The 26627-nt window shown below is 48.1% G+C and overlaps 1 protein-coding gene across 5 annotated transcripts in view; it reads left to right on the top strand.

Annotated features, from left to right (window-relative positions):
- Positions 1-26627, top strand: part of Ets1 (ETS proto-oncogene 1, transcription factor) — a 131487-nt gene that overhangs the window by 66524 nt on the left and 38336 nt on the right. For 2 of the 5 annotated variants that reach the window (XM_023701436.1, XM_004641409.2), the window contains exon 1: positions 1906-2286. The exons of the other annotated variants lie outside the window; for them this stretch is intronic. In XM_023701436.1, coding sequence (XP_023557204.1) covers positions 2205-2286 — 82 coding nt within the window. In that variant the 5' untranslated portion in view covers positions 1906-2204. Of the gene's footprint in view, positions 1-1905; positions 2287-26627 lie in introns of those variants that run through there. 5 annotated transcript variants of the gene reach the window in all.

Here is a 26627-nt window from a genome sequence, read left to right as displayed (position 1 = left end):
TGAGACATTTTGGGATTCTGTGCTTCAGGACTGGATTAGAAACACGGCCCATTGGCTAGTTGATTCGTCACTGTTGAAGAATTAGAAGAAGCAAATTCCTTCATTGCTAGAATGGAGCATGTTTACTTTTGAATCACGGTGGGCTTTTTAGTGCTTTGAGTGTTTAGGCTAGCTTGGGAGAAACGTAGGGGAGCAGGCTGGGGAAGCAAAGAGCTACCCTGAGGAAAGTGCATTTGCAAATGGAGAAATTGCTCACACTTAGAACAATACTCATTTTTTTTTTTTAAGGCAACAGCAACAAAATTCTCAAAAGCAATTCTTGATTTGTTTAGTCATACTGATGTCATCATAGTAAGGCGGGACTTGGTTCAAGATCCCTTTCTTTGCTGCCTGTTTGGGTGCGTGAATGTACAATCCATTCATTAGCTGTTTCCCTGAGCTTTTCCCAGGCTCAAAAGTATCTGTTCTTGTCATCTGGAGGCCAGCATTGTTTTCTCATACCTTCTGGAAACACAGCTGGATTGCAGCAGTCTTTGTTCTTTCAAAAATTGGATGATCACATACAAATATTTTCCTCTGGTCAGTGAAGAAAGGGTATAATCTGGAACTTGGATCAAGAGTTAAGAGATTTATTTTGTAGTCCTGGCTCCTTCTCTGATTTGCTACAGGAAATCTTCAAGTTACTAATGTTCTAAGCAACAACAAAAAACCAAAAAAACAAAAACAAAAATCAAAACCCAAAATAGCTTAGATGAAGGTGAGCATGTTTGTTAAAATTTACCAGAATCCGAAGTTACAGTTATAACAAGTTGTGGGAGTTCCACATATGCTTAGAAATTAGGAAATTGCATTAAAAGGAGCTTTATCTGAGATTGCTCCGAAAGATTTATGTTAACTCTTTTAGTTAGCCAAAGGTAGATTTCAACACCTGGCTAGAGTTGTGTATGCAATTCTATGATTTGGTGGTTAGCATCAACTGTATTTATAAGCACCAATGCAGGAGCAGCAGATCAGGAATTAGTGGAGTTCATACTGTTTCCAAACATAACAGGAGGTGTGCACACTCTGATTCCGTCACGGTCTGCCAATGACACACTACAGAAATTCAAACCAGAGCAACATCACCATTCTTTTTGGTAGCAGGGGTGGCAAGAGAGAGTCAGTTTTATTTAATAGTCTAGGAAAGACAAAGCTTTAACCAACGGTGACAGAGAAAAAATAATTAAGAAGACCCGAGTTCCTCCTCCCCTCCGGCCCGCGCTGCGGCCTCCTTCGCCAACGCAGAGCACGCGGGCCTGTTTCTGGGGTCTCGGGTGGCGCAGGCTGCCTTAGGCTTAGTCCTGAGCACGGAGAAGCCGGATTTCTCCCCGGGGCGCTGCTGCTTTCCTTCCGTAGCTCTGCCAAGGGCGGCTGTGAAGCCGCGGGCACCCTCGGGAAGTACTGTCGCCGCAGCCCCGCATCCAGGGAGCCGCGAGGGACCCCGGGTCGCGGACCCCCTCTCGCGCCGCCCCCGGGTCCAGGGCTCGCGTCCTGTGCGTCAGTCTTTGTGAATGACTGATGTACGAGCGCTGGGAACACTATGCCGCTACCGGGAGGGGGAGCGGCGGGTGACCAAGGCCTCTGGAATGCGTGGAGAATCGGGCGGACTTCCCCGAATCCGCGGAGGCAGCCCCCGCGCGCGGCCCGCGCTCCGGAACTCCAGCGCCAGCACTCTCCGCGGAGCGCCGGCGGGCGCCCGCACGGCTCCTCCCCCGCCCTCCCTTTCGCTTCCGGCCGCTGGCGGCGATTGGCGGCTGGGGTCCGGCCCCGCCCCTCCGCCCCCGCTCCCCCCTCCCCCCACGGAGCGCGCCGGCGGGAGGCAGGCCACGCCCCGGGGGCGGGGCGAGCGCAGCGCGGAGCGAGCGAGCGGCGCGGCGGAGAAGAGGGCGCGGGCGCGGCGCGGCCAAGCTGCACCCGAGCGCGCTCATTGCTCCGCAAGTGCCAACTTCCCGGGACACAGTGCCCGGCGCGCATCTTCCGGGCGCAGGGCACGCTCAACGGGAATTTGAGGTTTGTTTGTCTGTTTTAGGAAGGAGAGTCGGATTTTCGCCTCGTTCCCTTTCCCTTGTTAGCAGTCCCCATTAAAGCGGAAAAAAAAAAAAAATAACCAAAGCCAAGTGAAGGCAAACTTGCTCTCATCCAGTCGGCCCCCCACTCCCGGCACCATGAAGGCGGCCGTCGATCTCAAACCGACTCTCACCATCATCAAGACGGAAAAAGTCGATCTGGAGATTTTCCCCTCCCCGGGTGAGTGGCGACGGCGAGGTCCCGCCCCGCCCGCCGGCCCCGCGCTCGTCCCTCTAGCTGTCCCTCTAGCTGTCCCCTCGGGCCGGGGTCCTGCGGGAGCGGGGATGCTGCGGCCGCGTGGGGCGGAGGCGGGAGGACGGTGGAGGCCGGGACTCCTGGGTGAGGGGTGTTGCTTATTTTCACCACTGCGTTTTTGTAAGTTGTGAGGAAAAGCTTATAGAATGAATTTTCAACGTCCCTGCTTTTTTTTTTTTTTAATGTTCCCGATGGAGCGAGGACCCCCTGACGTTATTTCTTAATGTAACCCAGGGTTATGATCCTTGGCCTCTGTCCCCCAGCACTGGACCTGGTGGGACGCCCTGGGCGAGAGAACCGGGAGGGTGCCTAACAGGCTGTCCTTCAAGCGCATTTTCAGATGTCTTGCCTTTCAGAGCGTCCGTGACATGTCCCTGTGCTTCTCGCTCTTTTTAGCCTGAGACCAAGGAGGTGGGAGGAGGGCTGGAATTATCTCTCAACTTTGGTAAAGTCCGCTTCGGCTCGTGCACTTCACTAACTTTCCTTATGTTTCGGTCCCTCTGTAAACTCGTCCGGTAGTACTGGAAGAGCATCCCAGCGTAGGCTGAGACTTTGTGTTTTTGGAGTAAGGTGTCGACTGACTTGATATGTAAGGCTTTGAAGACAGGACAGATAGGACAGAAATTGTCGCATTTCGTCATAAGACACAAATTTTGGTGCTAAGTAGATGAAGCCCGGCTCCACGGGATTCCTGAAACTATGCCCTTTGAGAGGAAATAGGGGACTGCCAGCTAGCCAGGGGGCTTAGTGATTATGGAGGCGAAAATGGGAGAAGGTGCTGCATTGTGGAAAATAATGAATTGTGCTAGCACACACCTCTTTGTATCTGATTATCAGTAAGTGCAGTTGCTGGCTTTTCTTTGCCTCTGCTGTAATTAATTGCTTGTCTTAACCCTTTCTTAACCTGTTCAAACTTCTTAACACAAAGAAGCTGATGTTTTCTCATCCTGGGACCCTAGGCATTAAGTCAAGCCTCCTCCTGCAGGGCTCCCGACACTGTAACCCGGGACTGTTGTGCACAAAAAGCTGGGCTTGTTTCTTGTTAGTAGGACGATGGTCGGAGCGGTGCTGTCATCTGCTAACAGCGCAGGGACCTTGTGGGTACTTAGAGCTACCGTTGAGAAATGAAGTTGCTGTCATGGTTGTGTTCGGGGGTTCAAGAAAGCGTGAATGAATTGTCATAATTGATTCAGTGGATTTGAAAGGATAGCACACAGCAAAGATACAGACTCAACCCCTAGGTCCTTTCCTTTAGAATGGCCTGTGTATATATGTGCTATGTGTGTTTATGAGCAAGAGGCAGATTTTTGTCATCTGGGAAATATCATGTTGACATGTCAGTTCACATACCTACAATGGATTGTTCATGCTGAGAATGTAGCAGAGCCCCTGGCAACACATGTTTTAGATCACTGTACACAGCTAAAGCATGCTTCTTTGTAATTTAATATTAAATATTAGAGATTTAAAGTATATGGTGCTATATTTCAGTTATTTGTTAAAATAAACCCTGAACTTCTAACTTCATTTAGCTTGCCCATGTGTGAGATGGGTCCAGGGGGGCTTCCTGCTCTGGTCAGTACCGCATATCATAGTTGGCTTTATAGTGGCTTTCTTTTTTCTTTCTTTTTTTTTTTTTTTTTTGCGGAACCTGGGATTGAACTCAGACCCTTGAGCTTGCCAGGCAAACACTTATTCTACTGACCCATCTCCCCGGCCCCTATAGTGGCTTTCTTGTTCAGAAAAGGTTTCTAAGGCCCTGGTCAGTTTTAGTTAGTGGCTGCCAGTAGAATTTCAAGTGGCCCAAGAAATCAGGCAGTCACCTGCCATTCATTGTAATGAGGTTTGATTTCTAACACTTGTTTGAGAGGAAAAAAAGCAGAAGGTGGAAGGATATATAGACTATATTGACTAATTTTTCACTTATTTTCTCCCCCCTGGACTTAAGTTACTTATGATATGTAAATATTATACCCATAGCTCAGAGAGGCAAATAAGAGGCCAGAACAAGTAAGTAAGTAAAAATATCCGGAGAACCAGTGGCTGAAGTAAAATGAACTGTTTCTCACTTCTCAGTGTACATTGCTGTGATACTGCAGTCCACCTTTAGAAAGCTCAGTGGAGGAACTCTGAAGCGAGACCTAAGCTTGCAGGTGCGAAGCCTCACTAAACCCTGGTCAGGGATGCCAGCTTTTGCTGGTGGAAGGACAAGCCAGCTCGTGGAGGGTTGCCATACTCACCGGTGCATAGACGACGTGTGTTTAAAGTTCAACTGCTTGCAGCGTGGCTTCGCATCCACAGCTGTGACCTCAGTGTCTGTCAGAAAGATTTCTTGGGGTTGCTTAATTTCGTATGTGTGGAGACAGCTAGTGTGGGATCTTATGTGGCTCGAGCGATTAAGTCAGAATTTCCTTTCTGCCCCTTTCCAAATGTATGAGCCAAAGGGAAGAAGCAGTAGGGAGGTCAGTGTTGAAACAGGAGCCAGAATACACTTGCCTGCTTCTGTGGTTAGGACTGACCAAGAACCTTTATTCACTTTTGTTCTAGATTGAGACCTCACAGGATGTTGACAGCATTAAGTACATTAAGTACCAAATTAACATGCACTTTGAAATAGCACTAGGACTGAATATCCTTTGTATATGGAAAGTAGGATACAGTGTTTGAGTGCTCTGGTCACAGATCTTTTATTTTTTAAAAATTATGCATGTATGTATATGCATACATTTGGTCCAGGGTCTCACTATGCAGCTCAGACTTGTAGTGATCCTCCTGGCTCAGCCTCCCCAGTGCTGGGATTACAGGTGTGCACCACCACACTTGGTTTCAGTGACCAGCGTGGTGGCACGGCCTGTGGTATCTGGGATCAAATCCGGGTCCTTGTGCTTGTGAGGCAGGCGCTTAGACCACTGAGCTGTCTCTCCAACCCTCACAGATCTTAAATAAGCTAAATCCAACCATTGAGTTATTCCTGGCTCTCCTTGGTATGGAGTCTGCTGAAGGGACTGAGGCCACCAAGGCCGAGTGCCAAAGCAAACACATTCCCGAGCTGCTTCATTTTCCCTCTCCTTCGCCATTCCACCCTTGTTTTCCTGGTGAGATGAACCTAGTGTCCAGATAATAGCAGGGGTTCTAATTCTGGATGTTTCCCCATTTATAGGCATACAAGGGCCAGCCCTGACCCTGTGCTGCTGCAGTGGAGAGTGTCCACCCAGTAGGGCTCTTTAATGTCCTCAGACATAAGAAGAAACTGGCCTTGTCCACTTTGGACAGTCAGTATTTTCATCAGTGTAGACAAGAGAGATGAACAGAGCTGCCAGGCTTTTAGGATCCCTCGCTCTCTTTGCTCCTAGATCCCCACTGACCACATTCCATTAGTGCCCGAAGATCCCCATGGTTCAGAGCATGGATTCTGGAGCCAGCCTGTCTGGGTGTGAATCCCAGCTCGGACCTTAATAGCTGTGCGACTTTGAACAAATTACTTAATCTCTCTGTGGCTTAGCTCCAGCACGTGCAAAGTGAATGTGATTATTGTTCTACGTCATGGGGATGGTATGAGGTTGAAAACTATGAATGTGTACAAAATATGGACAAAGCGCCTGATCTGTAGTACATTCTGACAGTTAGCTAGAAAGCAAGTTAACAAAACATATAACCTTTACCTGTGTACAGTTTCCCGAGTTGTTTGAAACATTTCATAGGGGATGCAATGTGGTGGTTGCAGGGATACAGCTTCCCTAAATCCGTTACTTATGAAAGAAAGAATAGAAAGTCACCGGGGACTTTTTCACCTGCTTGGCTCTGAGTTTCTGGCCCTGGGTCCAAGAAGCGACGTGGCAAGGAGATAACTTGTAGAGTGTCTCGGGACCCTGCGATCATTGCTAGAGGCTGGAGGTGGGTCAGTTCCTTTGGGTATACAGATTGTCAGTGTTACCCAGAGCAGGGAGTCCGTGAGTTCCAAGGAGCGGGGCCTATGTGAAGGATTGGTGGACAAGTAGAGTTTCCGTTATGCAGGGTTGAGAAATGCACGATGTCCAGTTATTATGAAGTATCTCACATTGTATTTATTTATCTGGTTGGTAGAGCTTGCATTCCTGGCATTTTTTGTTGGTTTGTGTTGCCTTTTTTTTTTTCCTGGTCTGTGTATCTTTTTTTTTTTTTTTTCCTTAAAGAAGCCAGACCACCCTGTAGGAACATCACCTCCTCTAGCAAACAAAGCAGCCCACGGTCACCTTCTCAAAGCCCAGTTGTCTCTGAGCTCCATCAGAATCTGGGAAAATCTCAGAGCTGGTCAGGAATTTTCCGGAGTGAGAGTCTATCTGTTTCAAAGACTATGGAGAATAAGTCTCCATTGCCTGCAGCAGCTGTTTAGTTGCAGATGTTTCTCGAGTTTGCAGAGTGAATAACCTGTGGCTAGGATGGCATCCGATGAGCTTGGGTTGAAGGTGGATTTCCATCTTTCAAATCTATTGGAATATTTTGAAACATCAAACTTGTGTTGTATAGCAGGCTTGTTTCCATAAAAGAACACATGATTTATTCCTCACACATACTCTGGGATGGGAGCCTATTGTGTATTTTCTCTATTTATAGGATAAAGAATAATGACATGCATAGAGGTGCATACTTGGCCTAAGGTCACACTTCAGAAAATTACAAACTGATGAGTTATTGCAGGCATTTGGTACCTACAGTAAAAGCACCACGTGACTCTTAGGAACTCTGAAAATTAAAACATGAGGTTTATAAGAATGCAGTGCTGGGTGGTGCTTGGGGAGGACCAAGGAGTGCCAGGGCTTCCTGCCATCCTTGCAAGCCTCCTCTGCGCGGAACCAGTGCCTTGTCACTTGAACGTTCCAGACAGCTTAGGGCTGGCTCTCCAGGCCTGACCTGCATTAGGAAGGGGTTTAAGTGTTTCAACAACTCTTCTGTCAGATGGTAAAGCAGAGAACCAGGGTTGCTGTGCCTTCAGTACCTTCCTGAGGGTGATTGTATTCGCTTCCGATGTTGCTCCTTCTCTGAGCCTCCAAACTGCCTGTTGTACCTTGTCACTAATGTGGCTTTGCATCACTTTTCTCAGTCTGGATGACAGAAGGTGAGGATGGGCAAAACGTTGCCTTTTCCTAAGGCAACTGACGTCCACTCTTCTGTTTGTAAAGGGGCTGTGAGTAGTCACACTTACTGTCTATGTAATAAAATTTTTGCTCTTTCCTCCTGAAATTCAGTTTTTTGTACATTTGCATTGTGAGTGTATGAAGGCATTTTCGTGGTGTAAGGAAAGAAGGACAGCCGGGGGTGCTTTCTGCCTGTAGCCCTGCCGTCCAGCCCTGAGTGAGGATGGTGGAGCAGTAGGCTCCCTGGCTCCTCATGGCCACAGTATTGCATCTTCATTATTGCACTGTAGGACATTTTCCAACATACTTAGCACCCTTAAGCCCAGAAGGTTGTCATCATGGTCAGGAATGAGCAGCACCATCCTTGTGATTTTATTTCCAATTCTCTGCCCAGCAGAAGCTCATAGGATTTGCGTCTGTGTTCGTAGTGTTGTAGGTCTGCCCTTTGCCTGTAGCTGCTAAGCAGTTCTTAATTCAGAGTTAGGAGTACTCAGACTATTTCAAATCTGTCATTTTTTACCTGTCATGTGTCTATGGCTACTTTTCTCAGTTGGGGTGAAGGGACCTTTGTTCAAAAGTTACGTGAATATTTTCCAAATTGTGTCATTAAGCTACTTCACCTTGATTACTTTGCTGATTACTTTTCTTTGGGTAGCTGTACCTAATTGCATTATATTTTTCTTTTAATTGCATTAGCTTATAATCTCCACACAGAAATACAGTGGTAGATAGTAGAGGTCATTGTAAGTCTGACTATATGGGCAGAGAGTCATGCTTACAGATACCCTCAGACTCCTGCTATGCAAGTCATATGTTGTGTAGCCAGCTCTGTCATGGTCATAGTTCCCAGGTTCTTCTGATTTGCCACTGATTGAGTTCAGGTGGTCCCTTCTCAGTCCAAATGTTGCTTCTTTCTTCTGCAACTTTTTTCAGTTGTCTTTATCTGTAGCATTCAGTTTTGTCTCTTGAGTTGTAAAATACTGACCCACAGATGGCTTTCGCCTTAACTAACTTGAGAAATTTTCAGGCTCTTGGGTTTCAGATTGATGGAAGGGGCAATTTATCATACAAACCAAAACACTTATGAGAGTGGGAAGGAGGGGTATTGATGATCACACCAGAATAATAAAAAGACATAAATGTGGACCCTCCCAACTGATGAGGGTTAGTTATCCTACTTAGACACTGAACGCGGACCATGATACTTTTTAGAATGTCTCATTTTAGCTGCTAATCTTAGGACATAGACCACCCAACGTAAGCAAGCAGGACCAGATTAAGAATTTGAAGCAATTTAAGTTCAGCGTGGTTTTCCCCAACTGTGAGTTTATATTTGTAAATTTGTTTTTGACGCATAGTACAATATTTCTCAGCTTCTGAGAAGCAGCTCAAAGCCAACCTCAAACAAGTTTACATCAAGCTTTTGAAACTTCTTGGTAGCTTTGGGTAGCTGTGACAGCCGTTAACTTTTGCTTTGCAAGGTTTGGGGGAGGAACTGTAAGCCTTCCACAGGCAGCAGGCGTGTGAGGGAGAGAACATGTGCTGCTGGGCTGGGGGAGACGCATCATTATACCAGTGGAGGCGATGGAGAGTTTGAGTTTGCTTTGCTTCAGTGCTGCATCAAGACGAAACAGTTTTTGCTGTTGAACTAAAAAGGCACAAAGAAGTGTTTGCACTTTTGTACCATTAAAATGAATGAAAATAAAAACAAAAGTAAACAGCAAGTCCTTGGTTCTTCAGAAAGAGAAGAAAGGAATGTTGAGTTGAAATCTAACATCGTTTTTTGGAGAGAGCGAGAAAGGAAGAGAGAGAACAGGAAAAGAGAAAGCATAAAAGAAATAATACAAAAATAAAATAACAAAAGGAAGTATTTAAGAAGGGATCAAAGAGTTTAAGTGGCATTTCATAGATTGTTAGAAAAGTCCTCAGGTATACCAGTTGTGCCACATGACCAGAAGTCCTAGTCTCAGGTGGCTCAGTGGCCAGCCTTGTCTTACCGTTTTTACACTTTGTTGATATGGTCACTTCTGAATACCTCGAACCACTTGTGGGTGTGCTGCTAGTTAGGCTGTTGCAGTGACATCTTCCCTGTACTCCAGGAGCTTCGCCTGGCCAGCAGTGCAGGAGGACTAGAGTTTGGGTGGCACTAGGCTAGGCTCTGGGTCACAGTGGACCAAGAGCCACGCCTTCCTCTGAATTCCCCAGTGTGTTCCCTGCTTCTTTGCCCCATGGACCCTTGCTAGGACGGTGTTTAACTTCATGAAGGCGTGTGTGGGTGGATGGCTAGTTGCAGTTTCTCTGCTGCTTGGGCCCTCTCTTCCACCAGTTTTAAAGCTAGAATAGTTTCTCAGGTCAGTGTCATAGAGAAGATGGACATTTTTGAAGCATTTGAAGGAGGTGTCTGAGCAGTGGAAGCATTGTTTTTGGTGTTGGGGGTAGGTTGGGAAGAATGCTGCAAGTTTGGAATGAAAGGAAAGCTCAGGGGCTGGGGAGATGGCTCAGTAGAATAAGCGCTTCCCTGGCAAGTGCAAGGGCCTGAGTTCAATCCCTGGTTCCGCCCCCCCCCAAAAAAAAAAGAAAAAAAGAAAGAAGAAAAGCTTATGCAAACGCTGTATCAAGGGAAGGAAGGAGGGACGCCTGAGGCCAGGACCAAAGAGACAGCAGGGTGGGATTTCAGGATATTTTGTGCCTTTGAGCGCAACAAGACTAAGGATAGAGCAGTGTTATTGAATGGGCTTATAAGAGAGGTGATTTTTTTTGCATTACTTTCCCTCCCACTCATACTGTTAGTTGTTAAAACCTCTTTATCAGTTTATCAGAATAGGCGTTAAACCTCAAAGAACACGAAAAAAATCAATCAGGTACATATTTTGAAGGTACAAATGGAAAAAAACCTAGTTCAGGCAAGGGTGTCTGTTAAAATTCAAAACTACTTGTGGATATATATTGTTTTTTTCTTTTTAAAATTGTAATTATTAATTCATGTATTGTACTGATTAGTGGATTTAAAATAATTTGAAATATTCCAGAGTTTAAGTGATTATTCAAGGCAGTGGTAAATCTCTAAATTCTCTTGATAACAGTTCAGTCGTGGGGGAATATGGGGTTCCTCTGTAAAGGGAAACTGCCTCAGGACGAGGTACTAGGAACGGGCGCAAATTTCCTTGCTGTGGAGAATAAGGCACGGTTTCTTGCAGCACACTGGATTAAAAGTCACACCTTCCTCTGCGTCCTGCAGTGTGTAACTGTTTCCTTTCTCCAGGGCCCTGTCACAGTGGCCCTGGCAGGTGGCTCCGGTGTGGGGCTGGAGCTGGAGGAAGGAGATGGAGGTTAGGGGTCCAGCCCGTGCAGCCGCCAGCGCAGCTGCATCCTCAGGGCAGAGCACGTGGTCTGACTAGGAACGTGTTTCATCCCAGCCGCCTCTCCCGTTGCCCTGCTGTTGGGAAACCGTCTGTCCCTGCAGCAGGAATGCGTGTGCCCTGAGCCACCCCGCGCCTCTTCCCGACAAGCCCAGTGAGTCAAGGCCCTCGCCGCTGTTTGCACAGAGGGAAGGGCCCAGGCCTGCATGCCAGGCTGTTCGCAGAGCGGTGCCTGGGCGGCGGCCAGCTGACCCTTCGCAGGCACAGGCTGCCCTGCCCAGCTGAGTCGGGCTAGACAAGATGCCACCTGCCTCGGCTTCCCCAGCCACCCCAGAAGCGAGGGCTGTGTGTGGGGTGTGGTAAGCACAGGCCACCTTGCTTTTCAAAGGCTGCTTCTGCGGTGGTGGAGGTGTGCCTGTGCATAGCTGTTATCTGAAATCTCATTTTAGTGACTTTTTTCCTGCATTTTGAGCAAGATCTGTTTTTTTGTATTTTTTTTTTTTAAGCAAGGCAAGGACATGTTATTTATTTGTTTATTTATTATGTACTTGGTACAGGGTCTCACTATGCTGCTCGGATTCATAGTGATCATCCTGTTTTCAGCCTCCCCAGTGCTGGGATCATAGGTGTCGCCACCACACCCGAGCACCCAAGTTTAGAATGTTAATTTTAGAGAACAAAACCAAACAAGGAAGACTGCCACTGCTGATCGAGGGAAGAGTTTATGAGCTGGTGTGTGCCCGGCCAGCTTCTCAGTTCCACTCATCTGTACTGTTTTTGCTCCGTTTGGTTTATTTTCTGTTAGTTTTCCGATGCTAGCTGTGTGCTGAGACCCTCCTTCCCCTACTGTAATCCTTTAGGAGGGGAGCGTTGGACCCTTTTCACAGGTGAGCAGAAGGGGAGATAAAACGATCCGCTGAAGCCCCAAAGCTGCTGAGTGGAGGGGTGCGAATTCAGACCACGCTATGGTCACCTTTAGAATTCTGCCTACTGTCTTCAGAATTCTTAGAATTATTTGAATGCTGCTGAATTGAACTAATGCTGAGGAAGAGCTAGGGGCTGTGTCCCGTATTGTTACTAATAAATATTTAATGTGGGGCTCTGGTCTGGGAGGCTTAAAGCACAGTGCCATGGGACTTCACCACCTTGCAGCTCAGAGCAGTCCTTCGAGTTACCCGTGTGCACCAGCACGGGAAGGGCGCAGCAGGGATGCCATGTGGCTCTCCCAAGGTTACCTGGGACAGTGGAAAGGCGGGAACCGGAAGCTGGAACTCACCACACTTACTTCACACAGTTCTCCGGTTTGATGACTATTCAGAACCTTCACTGTAGCAACCATAGTGATAATGTTGGCATTATCGTGAGATTTAATCTAATAAGGCACGTCTTCTCTCTGCTGGACGTTTAAGAAGTTTGTCATGGTTGGCTAATTACTGAGCTTTGAGCAGGTGGCACTGACTCTGATGACGCAGGATCAGGAAACGTTGATCCAAGCTTTGGGCCCAACTCAGTAGGATGGTAAGTTCATCCCTACTCAGAAAGTCAAAGGAAATGTGAGTTATCTCCCAGGCTGCTGGGCAGATCTGTTTCTCCTTTTAGGAACGGTTGACATTGGACTTTAAGAAATACATTTTTTCCTCTCTTTTAATTAAAACAGGTTTCAGAAGAAGTCCTACCCAGTCTGTTTTTCGCAGTTGGACACTAAGGGACATTTCCTTTGTTTTCTTGCCTTGCTTTCTCATCTAACAAATGAAGTCCAATTTAATATGTAGCAGGAACTTCAGATACTTGGAGGAGTACTTCGGAGAAAAAACCGAATTGAGTATCAGAAACTTTAAATGTTGTCGTGCAAGTCGGGGAGAGAGCTGTGTCTAAGAGGCGTGTTAGGATTCTTCGATACGTGGTTTTCCTCTTACTAGCTTCCATTTGGAACAGAGGGCATTTGCTGGGGCACTGTTCTCCCCACACCATCTGCCTACACGCACGCACGCACGCACGCAGAGCTTAGCAAAACTAGAATCAATTCAGCTTCCTAACCCAGGTGGTGTTCTTCGCAGTGAAGGGAAGCCGCTGTGCACCCCTGCCTCACGTGATCAGATGGGGGGCAGAGCATTCTGAGGCCCGCTGGCATGCTGTTCTCTGAGGACTGTTCCTTGGCCTGTTGATGGTTTCCTGGGAGAGGGTGGAAGTCCTTGCTTGCCTCAGGAGTGTTGGGTACAAGGTGAGGGGAGTGGTCAGTAGGGTGTGGTACATCTGGCTGCAGCAGACCTGGAGAGAGGAGTTTTAAGTTTGAATTTTTAGTCTGAGCACCCAGTTGATGCTTGCCTGGACAGTTTTTGAACTTGTAAAGTAAATCCTGGTGTGGCCACCTGGGGCTCAGGGCAGCGCCTCCACCCCTTCTGACTAGTTTGGCTCAGGCCTGGGGGTCCTTTGTTCCATCTCTGCTTGCTTGAACATCTTCTATGCTGGCGACTAGGCATGTCCCTCAGTTCTTTTCTGGGAGCATCTGGAGGCTTGTGTCTGTCTGTACTCCAAGCTCCGAGACGATTGTCACGTCCTCTCTACATTGTCTCCCAATTCTTCCAGAAGGAGGCTGCGCCTAGCGAGGGAGCTGCCTTTCTTTGGGAGAAAGGGGGAGAGTTAATAGGTTCACATTTAGAAAGTGCTCTGCAGGCACTGGCAATGCAAGGAGTGTTATTAAATTAGTGGGAGAGAGGATGCAGGGTGGTGATGCAGAAGGCACCTCAGCTCCCTGCGGGTGAGTCCCCCACACAGGAAATGCATCCTTGACTTCACGTAGACCAAGGGCTCCAGCTTAGACCTTTTGCTTCCTAATAGAAGCAAACATTCTTCAGAACTGCGGCTTGCTGGCTTTTCCTCTCTATACATAGCTGTGTGTCAGATAAGTGGAATGAGAAAAGCCACTAGTATTCATGCAGAAGTTAGCGTGTATCAGGTACTCTGTAAGGTACTTTGCAGAAGTAACCACGTACTTGCTAATAAGTTGAATCTCAGAAAAGTTCAGACTACTTCCCCTGTGTCGTAGAGTTTCAAAGTCACCAGTTTGTGCTGAGATCTTTGCTGCTTACAAATTCTTTACTTAGAACCTGCGCTAGCATGCATATAAAAGGCCTGGGTTTCTGGGACACTTGTAGGCTTCTCAGTACTGTCAGGGCTCAGAAGAAAACTTTCAGCTTACCATAAATGTTTACTATAGAAGTGTATAGGAGAAGGCAAAGCAAAACCAAAAACATAGTTCCCATGCATTTTCAAATCCAAGAAGGACAAACTAAAGGAGACTAATAGACTCACTAACCTTGCACCTCGATCTGGCCCCCATTTTCCAGATGGGAAGTCAAGGACTGAAGCTAGAGCTCTGCCCATGCTTGAGAATTTTCCAGGGAGGGGCTATTCAGAGACACAAGTCTAGGCCTCCAGGCCACTTGACGGAACAGGAATGTTTGTAGAAAAATAAACACACATGGAATGAATCAACATTTACGTGGTAGACCTGGAGTTAACCTCCATGTTAGCTGAAGATTTAAAAAAAAAAAAAAATCTTTCTCAATTTCTGAAAGCTTCTCTTGGGAGATCTTAGTGGCTTTTCTGTGCTCTTACCCATACAGCTCTACTCGTGCTGATGGGAGAACTTTACATTTTCAGGCTACCTTTAGGCTCCCCGAGGACTTTGCATGCTGGGTGGGTGACATAGCAAATGAGTTGTTACGAGATTGGGCGCAGGCCGCCCTGCGCCGGCTCTACAGGGCTCTGAGCAGCACGGGCAGGCAGTAACACATGAGCACACACAGAAGCCGGTCTCTAGTTACCCTCCACGGGCTTGGTTTGTAAGAGAAGAATATTTCAGTGCTTTTGCACCCAGCCAATTATGGAAAATCCTAACAATCCTGTCCTGTGTTTGAATCCAGGCTTGCTGCTTACTAATTTGCACTTAGGCAAAGTACTTACCTTCCCTAAACCACCCTTTTCTGATCCTTACAATGGAGATAATAACACAGAGCTTTTCAGGCTGTTGCTGGGATTAGGGATAATTCCTGTCAAATCCTTTTTCGCTGCCACAAGGTCTCAATAAACGGTATTATCATCATTTCTCAGGCCACCAAGTTGTGTATGGCTGTGTGTTGCTGCTGACGCTGTTCTTACTTCAGTGGTTGTTAAAGCTGTGGTTACTGTTAACCTGGTTACAGAAAATTTTCCACTTGACACCCTCAAAACCAAGTGGGCCAGAGCAGTCCCCGTGGCCAGTTACGTTACTTTCCAGTCTCTCTCACGCATGCTTCTGGTGCTGGTGTTTGGTCTGGGTCAGATTCCCAAATCTAAAGCGTTACTTTCCAGTGTTTCCTTTGCCACTTCAAGGAGGCGGCTTCTTAGAATCATCAGGGTCCAGAATGAGTTTTCTTGCTGAGTTACTTGTCTTGGTCTGCAGATCCTTTCTTTTCTGGCAGGAGAACACCCGGGAGGCAGGCTGGGATTCCCTGTCTCTCCAGTGCCACTTTCTGAGTTAAGGACAGGCTCCTGTGAGGGTTCAGGTGGGCGAACCTCTTTGATGGGTTGCTGAAGATGCGGAGAACAACAGCTGCTGTTTCTTCGTTCTAGTTCTGGGGCCCCCTCCCTCCTGCTCTGCTCTGCGCCAGTTCCGGCTGCTGCTGTGCTTTGCTTCGGGCTTTAGATGCCTGTAGGGAACAGGGACCTCTAGGATTTCCAAGTAGCTGCCGGCAGTGCCTGACGTGCCACCAGAAGCTGGTACCTAGAAAGGGGATCGTTTGTCTTTAAACAGCTGTGCGCCAGTGTGTGTAACTCTGCTTGCTAATCCAGTGACTAATTCTGTCTATCATAAAGAAGTAGCAGTGAGCCTGGCCACCAAGGCAGGGATGTGTACCAACAGGGATGTCAGGCTCAGCGCGTAGTCTTCAGTTTACAGACACACACACACACACACACACACGCACGCATGCACGCACGCTTCTCTGAATGTGATCCCTGCTCCCTGTTCCAGAGTGGGCCCTTGCTCGCCTCTGATTCCTGTGACTCCCCCCCCTCCCTCCCCCCTCCCTGTATTTACTCATCTGAAGGTGGGGCTTTGCTCAATCTGAGTCAGGGCCAGGCAGCTAATCAGAGCCTCGATGGGGCATTCCGGGGTGACAACTCATGATCCCTTAAGGAAAAGAATTTCCCAAAAAGATTCCTTGCCGTCATCGTGCTGTGACTATGCCTGCCTTCCTCTGTTCCATGCCAGTGAGCCTGCCCCCTCCTTTAGGTTTGTTTGCCCCAGGTGTTCTGTGTTCCTCCGCTGTACCCAAAGGCTTGGGTGAGAAGCTCTTGCGGGGGTGGGTTGGGGTAAGAGCTAGGGTCTAGTGGATACTCCTCGCCCCCGTCCCCGCCCCAGTCTTTTTTATTTTTGTATTTTAATGTCTTTAGTGCAGGGTCTACAGGGTCTCACTACATAGATCCTACTTACAGTGATCCTCCTGTTTTCAGCCTCCCAAGTGCTGGGCACCAGCACACCCAGCCTCCTGGTCTTATAAATGCAAATATGCAGATACTACTTTAAAGGAGGGCTGGCGTAGCCACCACTTAGAGAACTTGGGGGGTTCTGTTTGTCCCTTGGGGTCTGTGGCCTTTCTCCTACTCCTCCACATCAATGGTTCCAGAGTTGCTGACACCAGGTGTCTCTTCTGGACATGGACCTCACCCAGGCTCTCCTCCTACAGCTCCACGCACAGGGCCTGGCTGCAGCCTCAAGGAGTTCCATGTGTCGGAGTGGGCGGGAGAGCTCAGCCTCTGCCATCCGCCCCTCCCTCGAGGGCCACCTATTTCTTTTTGGCATCATCTTTGTCACTGTGACTCCGCCTCACCCCAGTACAACTTTGGGCTCCTTCCCGCCTGCTTTCCTGTGCTTCTGGGACCACACCCTGCACTCTGTCTCCCTTGCACACCCCGTGTGTCAGCTGTCATCACAGTGCTCTTCCCGGGTTGGGAGTATGAGGCTACTCCTTATATATGTGGGTGGCATTTGTTTTCCCCAGTGGAAGTGACCTTCCAAATACTCTGGGGTCACAAAGTATTCCTGATCCTCAGGTGGTCAATAGCTCTCCTCTCTCTTTTGAAATTTATTTTTTTTTAAATTAAGATAAAATTTACCATTTAAACTGTACATACTATTCAGTTCAGTGGGGGTGCAAGGGCCGGGCTTTAGTAGATGCGTCTTTGCCCTGAAAGTCTTATAAATATGCAAATGCAAATATTACTTCAAATGAGTGCTGGCCTAGCCCCTCTTGGGATTATTTTCTGTTAGGGAACTCGAGATTCTGGGCCAGTATCTGATTGCAGAATCTTTTCACCACCCCTGAGGAAGTCCTGTGCTCCTCAGCAGAAAGCTCGGAGCCCACTCTCTAATACCTGCCTCTCCCTGCCCTCCAGGACCCAGCAGCCCTGCTCCCCCAGGGTGTAGGCTGGGCTCGGCTCTGCAGTGAGGCTGTGTACTTCTGGGCGGGGATAATGAACGCTTTCACCAGCTGCACACAGACAGTTCAGGCCGGGAGCCGGGGCTGTGGTGACTGCAATTTCCTAATGGCTTCCTGATGAAGCAGAGTCATTTATCAGCAGCAGATGAGGGCTGTGCATCCCGGTCCCCCCTTCCCCACCTGAGCCAGGCAGATGAGAGTGGCTCCGGCTGCCTCCCTCTTTGCATTGATCACCTCTGCTCCCCGGCCCACCTTTTGGTCTGTCTTGCCCATTGATCTGGAGACTGAGTCTGCCTGGCGACCAGACAGCCTCCAGGGCTACTCCTGGGAGAGGCCGCCCAAGCTGTCTGCATGGGCTTGTGTGGGCGAGACTGTGGGGCAGCAGTGGGATTGGCCAAGTGCTCAGATCCCGGGCTGGGGCCATTAGGAGAGACCCATTGTGAAAGGCGAGAAGGAAGCGGGCTGAAAGAGCAGAGCTAGGTGTAGTTTGCCTGGAAGCCTTGATCCTGTGCTCTGAAACCTTTGTACTTAGAAATGAGGCTACTTGCTTGCTTCTGGCTGGCAGGCCTTTTTGGGGTAAGCAGGTCCCTTAATTAGAGGCTGATTTTGTATGCAGGCTTTGTCACTGGGGTTTGTTGTATCCCCTCAGCCCTGTCCCTGTGTCTGGGTCACCCTGTAGGGATGCACCATTAGTGGTGCAAGAATGCTAGTGTTTCAGAGCCTCCAAGTGGCACCAGGACTTTTTTAACAGTGGTTTTTAGAAAAAAGGTCCACAGATCTCTGCCATTCGCTGCTGCCTTCCCATTTTTCTGGACCGACAAGAATAGCGTGCTTAAATTTCAGAGCTGACCTACACCGCTATGCTGAAGTTGAGTGTCAAGGGTTACTTGCCGTGTGGTCCCTGGTGTACAGTGGGGGAGTCTCTGTTTGAAAGAAGCTCTTCTACAATAAAGCCTGAACGTTGTTATTCAAACTTTGTAGCCTGCAGTGGGAGTGTGGTGGGTCTGTGAAGCCCTCTCTGATTTGTTGGATCTTTGGATAGTTTGGCCTTGTGGTTCTTAAAGACTGAGGGAGGAGTAGTGTTAGTCCTGAGCGATGAACCACGGATTGTCAGCAGTAAAGACACGGAGGAGACCCTGTTCCTCCCAGTCCACAGTGGTAAGTAAACAGCAGTGGTGCAGAGGAAAAAAAAAATACCAAATAGGGAGCGGAGAGGTCTAGAATTAGTAACCATGTGACTGAGGCAAGTTGGTGTCGCCTCCCTGAGCTTCATTTCCCCATCAGTAAAAGAAAAAAGTTTGAAGTGGATGATGTCTAAAGTTCCGTCTTTATGCTGTGTTCCGGGGATCCAGCAGTGGCTCTCTGACCAGTGCCAAGAGTAGCTCTTGATTCTCTCTTCAGGCAGCGTCCTTTTCATTCATCTTATGATTACGTCTGTTGCCAGCAGGGAGAATTTCCCTCCAAGGAGTTGTTAAACTTTTATAGCAAATTCTACAAATTCTTCTTTTCTGCTCTGGCTGCAGATAAAGTTTTCTGCATCACACGGTCAGAGTGAGGGCGGGGATGAGGAGCAGGGACAAGGGTCGCTTAGTTATTACTCAAAGCCATGGCAAATACTGCAGAGATGGGGGCTGAAATTACGGATTAGGTAGGTCTGCACAAACCATGGGGTAGTCTGGGTGGTAGGGTCAGTGGTGAACCTAGTGCTTTAGGGAGAGTGACCTCAGCCCTTTCAGAGACTTCAGGGTCCTAGGTACCTCCTTAGCAGCTAGGACTCTGAAATGACTACCTAAATGTCCAGAGCAACAGGATTTCTGGTACATCAGAGACACACATTAGGGTTAACAAAACTGAGCTGGATCTTTATCCTCTGAGCTGTTGAACATACAAAGCCTGAGACTGAAAGCGCAGCTGCTCTGGATTGGGCCTTGGTGCTCTTTGGTGAAGTGCAGGTGTTTTTGAAGCCTGGGATAGGTCGCAGGCGGGGCTGTCTCCTGCGCCTGCCAAAATGCGCTCAGCTTGGGAAATTCTGCATCTCCTCTGATGTCAGCCTTGCTTCAGGGGAGGAATGCGTGCCTTTCTCCCTTCTCCGTACTCCTAGCATGTGGCTCCCATGTGGCTCTCTTGGATTACACAAAGATGAGTCAGCAGGGCTTGTGGAAAGAAGGGAATGTGTAGCCTGTAGGGAGTAGGGGCGGAGAGGGGTGGAGGAATCTGTGTTTGAATGAAATGCTGGACCAGGCTAGGGGGCCAGGAACGTCCCCTTATGTTTCCGTCTCTGCCTCCTGCACAGAATGAGATATGCACTGGAGTGTTTGCTGGCTGGGGGCTTGGACATACCATCTCCGGTATCCTGGTAGAGCAGGTTTATTAGCGCACCGTCCGGGTGGCCTCAAGCCCAAGCACCCCTAGCTGAGCTGGGCGTGCACTTCTGAAGTCTCTGAAGGGCTTGGTCATCAGTGCATCCCTTTGAACCACTGCTTGGTGCACTGGCCTCAGCACTACCCTGCCCTTGTCTGCCCTGTGCTTAAGCTTTTCAAGCGATTACACATTTATGTCCTCGTCAGTAGTTTCTTCCCCAAATGGTGACAATACCTGGGATATTCTACATGTGGTGTCCTCAGCTGTTGAAAAGGAAGACCTGATCTTATTTACCTTCCTTCCCAAGTGGTGGTTTGTCAGGAACAAGGAAGGAAGTCAGGGAAGGGAGCTCCTGAGGCATGCTGGGAAGCTGGAGCTGCTCATTCTGCAGGGGCCTCTGCCCTGAGCCTTGTATTTCTTGCCCTTGGGAGAGTCTATTGTTGCCCATAGAATTTTCACCGCTGTGGGCTGTTGTGGACCCTTGAGTTCCTTGTTGACTATTGTGGCCTATTGATGCTGAGACGGTTGACACTCAGGATAAAGGCAATGCAGGGCCTGCCCGCACCCTTTCCTCCTGGTGGCAAGCCTCTTGGTTTGCTGTCTTACCACAGACTGGTCTGACCATTGGTGGGTCTTTTAGTAAGCCTGGAGAGGGCTTAAGAGTATAAGTGACACAGTTTGGGAAGAACTAGAATTGATGAGCATTCCAAAATCATGTCAGAGCAAAAGGTGAAACTCCAGAAACTTGGTAAAGCATTGAAAGGAATAGAAGTGAAGGGAAAAATATGTCGTCATGTGGTTTCAGCTTTTGGTTTCCTTATTCAGCTCCAAAGAAGTGACAAGGGAACTTTCCCATCTGGAGAAGCTTGCTAGGCAGGCGTAACTGTGAGACCCCATAACGCTGCTGACCGTCACGCACTGGCTTGGCTGTCTGCAGACTCACTGCTTGACCCGTAGAAGACACCTCAGTTGCTTTGGGCTGGGCAGAGCAGCAGGTACTTGCCTGCCTCCCCCTTCTTAGTTGAGGCTGCATTTCCCAAGGAGGCAAGCAAACTTGGTTGCATGGTTAAAGAGATCCTTTAGGTTAAGTAGCAGCTGTTGGAGTACAGAGGAAGCCATTCCTGAGCAGGCAGGCTTCTTGGTGACCTCATCTTCCTCCCAGCCTAGGTCCAGTTGGAGCTGTGCACACAGGGCAGACTTCCAGTTCCTCCTGTCTGGGACTCACAGTGGCAGATATAAATAGACCAAGACTTTGTCTGTAGCATTGTTCACTAACTGCCCATTGTTCTTGGAAGCAAAGCACTTGCCTGCTGCTGCTGCTGCTGCTGCTGCTGCTGCTGCTGCTGCTGCTGCTGCTGCTGCTGCTGCTGCTGCTGCTGCTGCTGCTGCTGCACCACGGTCTCTCTCCTCTTCTCCCCGCTTCCCTTGTTTCCCTTTCTTTCCTCATCTTAATTGTGCCAAAGTCAGAATCTCAGCTCAGCCATTTCCATCTGCTGTCTTTGCACTTGTCTGGTGCTCAGGGAGAAACTTGAGGGGGACATTCGCTCCATAAAATAGATCATCCGAATACCAGCCTCATACTTTGATTCCAGTAATGCTTTTATCTGAGTTTTTCAGTGATATATTTGTGGTCAAGACAAAGATATATGGATGCAATGATAGTAGAGTCAGGAGGATTTGTAACTGGTTGGACAACAGTACCCCTAAGGGTCTTGATTAACGCGTCGGTGTTGGGATGATGTGCGGTCCCTGGTGTTACGTTAGCAAGCTCAGTACTTGCTCATTGTCTTCTCAATGTTTTTACTGGGCGCTTAGAATAGAGATGCAGAAAGCACACTTAGTAAGTCGCGGGTGTTTCAAAGCTGAGCAGGATAGCAAATTGATGAGGTGGCTTGGTGATATAAAAAAGATTACACTTGGAAACCTGGGTCAAAACAAGTGGGGTGAAGGTTAAGATGGAGGAGTGTCACATCAGTCTAACTTTTTAGTTAATAAAATTCAATCAATAGATGCAGAACTGGCTTTTCCATAACATTCTGTATGAAGAAAGGCGTGGAGTTTTACAGTGTGCCTATTAGCATCGCTCTGGTTGTCACCTGCCAAAATTTAATGAGTAGGAGGCCCAGCCTGTTGACCTTAGGGTACTCCTGAGATGTGTGTGCTATGTTCTCATGGAATTTTACGATGCTCGCGCGGGGATATAGGAGTATCTGTAGATGGCGAGATCAGGGGCACAGGTGTCAAAAGTGTGCCACCAGGAATTGTTAAGGAAGCAGACAGAAGGAAGGAAAAAGGAGAGGGCTAAACCATTTGAAAAAGTGTTGGCTGAAGACTGATTAAATTGGTTCTGTGTGGCGTTACCAGCGAGGTTGATGGCTAAGACACCTGAGAAGACACAGTAGATTTTCACTCAATGGACATGATTTTTTTTTTCTTTTTCTTTCTTTCTTTTTTTTTTTTTTTGGATTGAGGACTGAGCCCAGGGCCTCACCCCTGACTTATACTCACATCCCCTTTTTATTTTTTATTTTGAGTCAGAGTCTTGCTAGATTTGCTAAGTTACCCAGCTTGGCTTGAACTCGTAAGCTGCCTGCCCAGTAGCTGGGATCGTAGGTGGGCTCCACCAAGCCCAGGTTGTATGTGCACTTTAAAATAGTCATGGTGACTTATAAGTGAGATTCAGTGGCTCTCAGGGCATGAAGCAACTAGACATCTTATGTGAAAAGAGACCGGGTGTCTGCTGTAGTTGGGCTCCTCCTCTGGCGCTAACTCATTCCTTTTGCAAGGGAAAGCTTGGGTAGGGCTGTGCCTTGGTCTAGTGCTGTGGTTGGCATATGGAGAAACTTTGTCTCTTCTCCAGGGAAAAGTGGGCTTAGATATTTTATTTTTTTGTCTCGTTTCCCTGGGTTGAAAACCCGACAGTCACCCGGCATGAATGTGTATGAGTATGCATTTTCCTTTCTGTCCAGATTTATTTATTAAAAGAAAAACACATCTGCATAAAAAAGCCTCAGAACTCAGGAAGAATGTCCACTTTGTTTTTCTTTCTGCAGCACCAAGACAAGTGGGGTTTGAGCTTCCTCTGAGGGGTTTTTGAAGCCTGGCTTTCATCTCAAACAAGGCTTTTTCCCATTGGAAAGATGGTGTTTTTTTGGTTTAAAAATGTATTTATGTAATGTATAAATAAATAAGAAAGCGAGGAGAGAATTTCCTTAAATAAAATCGATAGAAAACTGTTGCTGTCTGAACATCTAGTTGTGGTATGTTGCATCTTTTCAGCCTTTCCCACTCTGCCTCCTGCCTGTCTCTTTTGGACCGTTGTTCTCCTCCTGCCCCTGCCTTCTCCTCTCTTCTCTGTCTCCTCCTGGGCTAGCTTTTCCCCTTCCTCTCCTCCCAGCTTCTGCTTCCTCTGTGACTGCTTCCCATGTGGCCACGGCCCCATCTGCCCCTGCCTCCCCTCTCCTTTGTCAAACCCTGTTCCCTGTTCCCCTCCTTCCTGGCTGGCCCAGAGCCTCTGGGCTCCCTGGAAGAGGCCTGTCTCTGTGTTTGTTTCCTGCGTGGGAGGGAGAGGCAGGCCTTGGGAAAACAGTTCAAAAGTGCAGAAAAACTTTACCTCTTCCAGCCTAAATAAACGGGCTCCACTCCATTTGTTTGCCCAGATTTTTCCATCGTCCGTGGAGAAAACTCCTCATCCTCCACCTTGTTGGGCCCGGCCTTCTGGTGATTCCCAAGATCCCTTTCCTCTGTGCCTGTTTTGACCCCAGACCCCGTGCCAAGTAGGCCCTGGGCTGAGGGCTGGAGCAGGCCAGTGCTGGTTTGGTGGTGCAGTGGCGCCTGTCACTCTGAGTGTTGCAGCTACTGTCAGCAGAGCTCGGTGAGCCCGGCTCTCTCTTCACTCCAGAGAAAAGGCACAGCAGTGATCTCTTGTCCCACCAGTTCTGCCTACCTCTTTTAAACCTGCAAATAAGCACCCTTAGAGGACACCTGGCACGTGCATCTGGTGGTCCAGATTTGAGCCCTGGTTACGTCACTTTACCACTTGATGGTTGTATTTCACTCACTTGTGTGGCTTCCGTGAGCCTCAGTTTCCTCATCCATAGCATGGAGATCACTCGGAAGTCTGATTTCAGGTCCCGCCTCTTCCAGCCTAAATAAATGCACTCCACAGTGGAGCAAATGCTTTCTAAGTTGTACAGATTTATTCAGATAGTAGTAGAGACTGATGGAGGTAGGAATCAGTGAAATTAAAATAAATGGGTTGTTTCAGTTAGCCAGTATCTTTAGAATCTTAGAAGGTGACATCTCAGAAAGGATAGAAGTTGTAGACTCTAGGATAATAAAGAATAAGATGTAGGGTGTTAAATATTTTCCATCTTCTTGAGTGGGGTAATCTTAAGTCACATTAGTACCAAAAGCCTTGAAACGCTGTCTTAAGTATTTTAGTTGCAGGCAGGGCAGGCGTTTGCTTTCTTCAGAAGGAACTCAGAGTAGAGTGCTTGCCTTGCCGGTGTAGGCCTTGGGTTCTACCCCCAGCACCAAAGAAAGCACAGCAGTGGAAGGGCCCGGAGGATGCAGTGAGCTGGCCGTAGAGCTGTGGAACTGGGACGGCCAGCCCGTGCTTTTCACCAAGGTAATACGGAGACAGCAGGTCTGTGTTTTCATGTCAAAGAAATCTCACCCTTCCAGGCCATTTAGGACATAACTGTAGAAAAATACTGTGTAGTGAATATTCACTGTAAGTCTTCCATATAGGTAATACTTTGAACATGGGAGGCACCATGTAAATCCTTAAGCTGATCATCTAAGAACTCTGTTCTTAAAATACTATTGAGGTGATTCTTACATGCAGAAATCCTAATCTCTGCAGTGAAAACATTTTTAAAATATATTGTTTTTTGGTGCTGAGAATGGAACCCATGGCCTCACAAATGTTAGCCAAGTGTTCTACCTCAGAGCTCTTACCCCCAGCCTGCAAAACATTCTTTTAAATTATGGAAGAGTCATTAATTGGAGGGCTTGTAGACAGCTAGGGTACAGTGCAACTGGAGCTTTGGAAAATTGCAAGTATGTAGAGATGACTTCTGAGTGCAACACTCTGCTTGCCTATCGCACCACGCTGGTTCTGAGATGGCACTCACAGGGAGATTTTAGAGCTGAAAGTCTGTTGGGCTTGCCCAGCTGTGACATGTTGTCATGGCAAACAAATGGCACAACAAGGATTTCCCCTTAAGCGGCGGAGACTGGAGGATGCAGAATAGGTCATAAGTTAGTCTGTTCTGTTAAAAAAAGTTTCCATTTATATCTCAGAATCTGATATTTTGTTCATTTTTCGCATTTATTCATTTGTTTTATTGTGCCTGAGGAAATTGCCAGATTTCTTCTGTTCTCTGTCTCTGTGTTAGGAGATAAAATCTTTTTTTTTTTTTTTTAAATATATTTAGTACAGGGTCTAAAGGGTCTCACTACATAGATCAGACTCACAGTGATTCTCCTGTTTTCAGCCTCCCAAGCACGGGGATTACAGGTGCACACCACCACGCCCAGTCTCTATCGCCACTTCAGCACACCCCGGGGCGGGGCCAGCTCCGCATCCCGGGGATCGAACCCCTGGCCGCAGCACTCCGCCTAAGCAGGCGCTTTAGTAGGAAATAAAATCTAAATATTTTTCCAGTCATATTTTATACAATGTGAAATTTTAATAAAGTCAGCAACAATTTATTAAGCATATACCTTGTTGTCTTAGACTTTAGAATTTTTATAGGCCTTTTACATGATTTTCCCTTCAAGTCAGGTAGAACATCATATGGGTCAAAAAGCAAGCTTCATGTCTGGGTCCTTCATGTGTCTTCAATGTGCCAGGGACAAACATTCGAAGTCTTTCCAGCAGGGCACCTTCATTCAAACATTGCCTTCCCATTTGCCCGATCTTTCAGATGGGAGATTTGAATGACTCTCTGGAGCAGAGCGAGAAAATTGAGCTGCAGGACACAGGGGGCGGTTCTGTTCTCTGGCGTGGATCCTGGAACAGAAGAGGCTCTCTGCTCTCTGGGTTTCCCCGAACACCTGGAATTGATTTGGGTTGGGCTCTGCGTCCAGTACATTTGTTGAGGTGGAGGATGGTGGAGGGGCTCGGAGAGAAATAAATCTAGTGATTAAAAATAGCTTTTGCATGTCAGGTGCCTGAGCGAATTTGGGCACACGCCTGCAATCCCTTTTGTCTGGCAGGTCTGAACTCTAGCGCTGCCGAATTACAACTGCCTTCATTTGTTTTTCCTGCTTCCCTACCTTGTAATGGTCAAGGGCTCATTGGAACCATGTGTGAGCCTGGTGAGTCACAGGTCCTCAGGACTCCAGCGGTAATAATGTGTTAAAACTCCTTCTGGGGGATGGGCTGGGGGTGTATGCAGGGAAGGAGAGCGAAGCCTGAGGTCATTTCCTACAGATGTTCTCCGTGCCTGCTCGCCTCTGTGGGCTTCGCTCTCAGCCCCACTGCTGCGGGCTCAGGCCGGCTTCTTGGGGCAGTTGGGAGCACGCTTTGTTCCCGAGCAGCTTCCCTTCGCGGGGCAGCAGCCTCCCCCTGGAGAGGGATCTAACTCGCAGTTGGCAAACTGTACTCAAGCAGTGTGTATTCCCTGGTGGTTGTGTGCGTTGGCAGCACCACGGAGATGCTGTAACCTGAGCCGGCCTTGCATTTTTGGGCAGTCAGGTCACTGGAGGGTGAATTGGGGATTTTCTGTGCAGCTTCTTTCTCCCTTCTTCGGAGTGGTTTTTATTGGCTGATACCTTTGAGAGGGATTGGGTGACCGAGATGAGCAGACACCCAGGAGGCTGTTTCCCTAAGGACAGGGGTCCCTGCCAGGTCTGTGGTGTCTCAGTGTTTGGGACTGCTAGGTTGGTCCCCCCCCCCCCCCAGCAAGGGCACGGAGCCATTTAGGGCTCAGCCTTTGTTA

Source organism: Octodon degus, unplaced genomic scaffold, assembly GCF_000260255.1.
Source record: "Octodon degus isolate 3935 unplaced genomic scaffold, OctDeg1.0 scaffold00136, whole genome shotgun sequence".
NCBI lineage: Eukaryota > Metazoa > Chordata > Mammalia > Rodentia > Octodontidae > Octodon > Octodon degus.
Note: the sequence above shows the minus strand (reverse complement) of the source record. Positions and strands in the feature narration are given on the sequence as shown.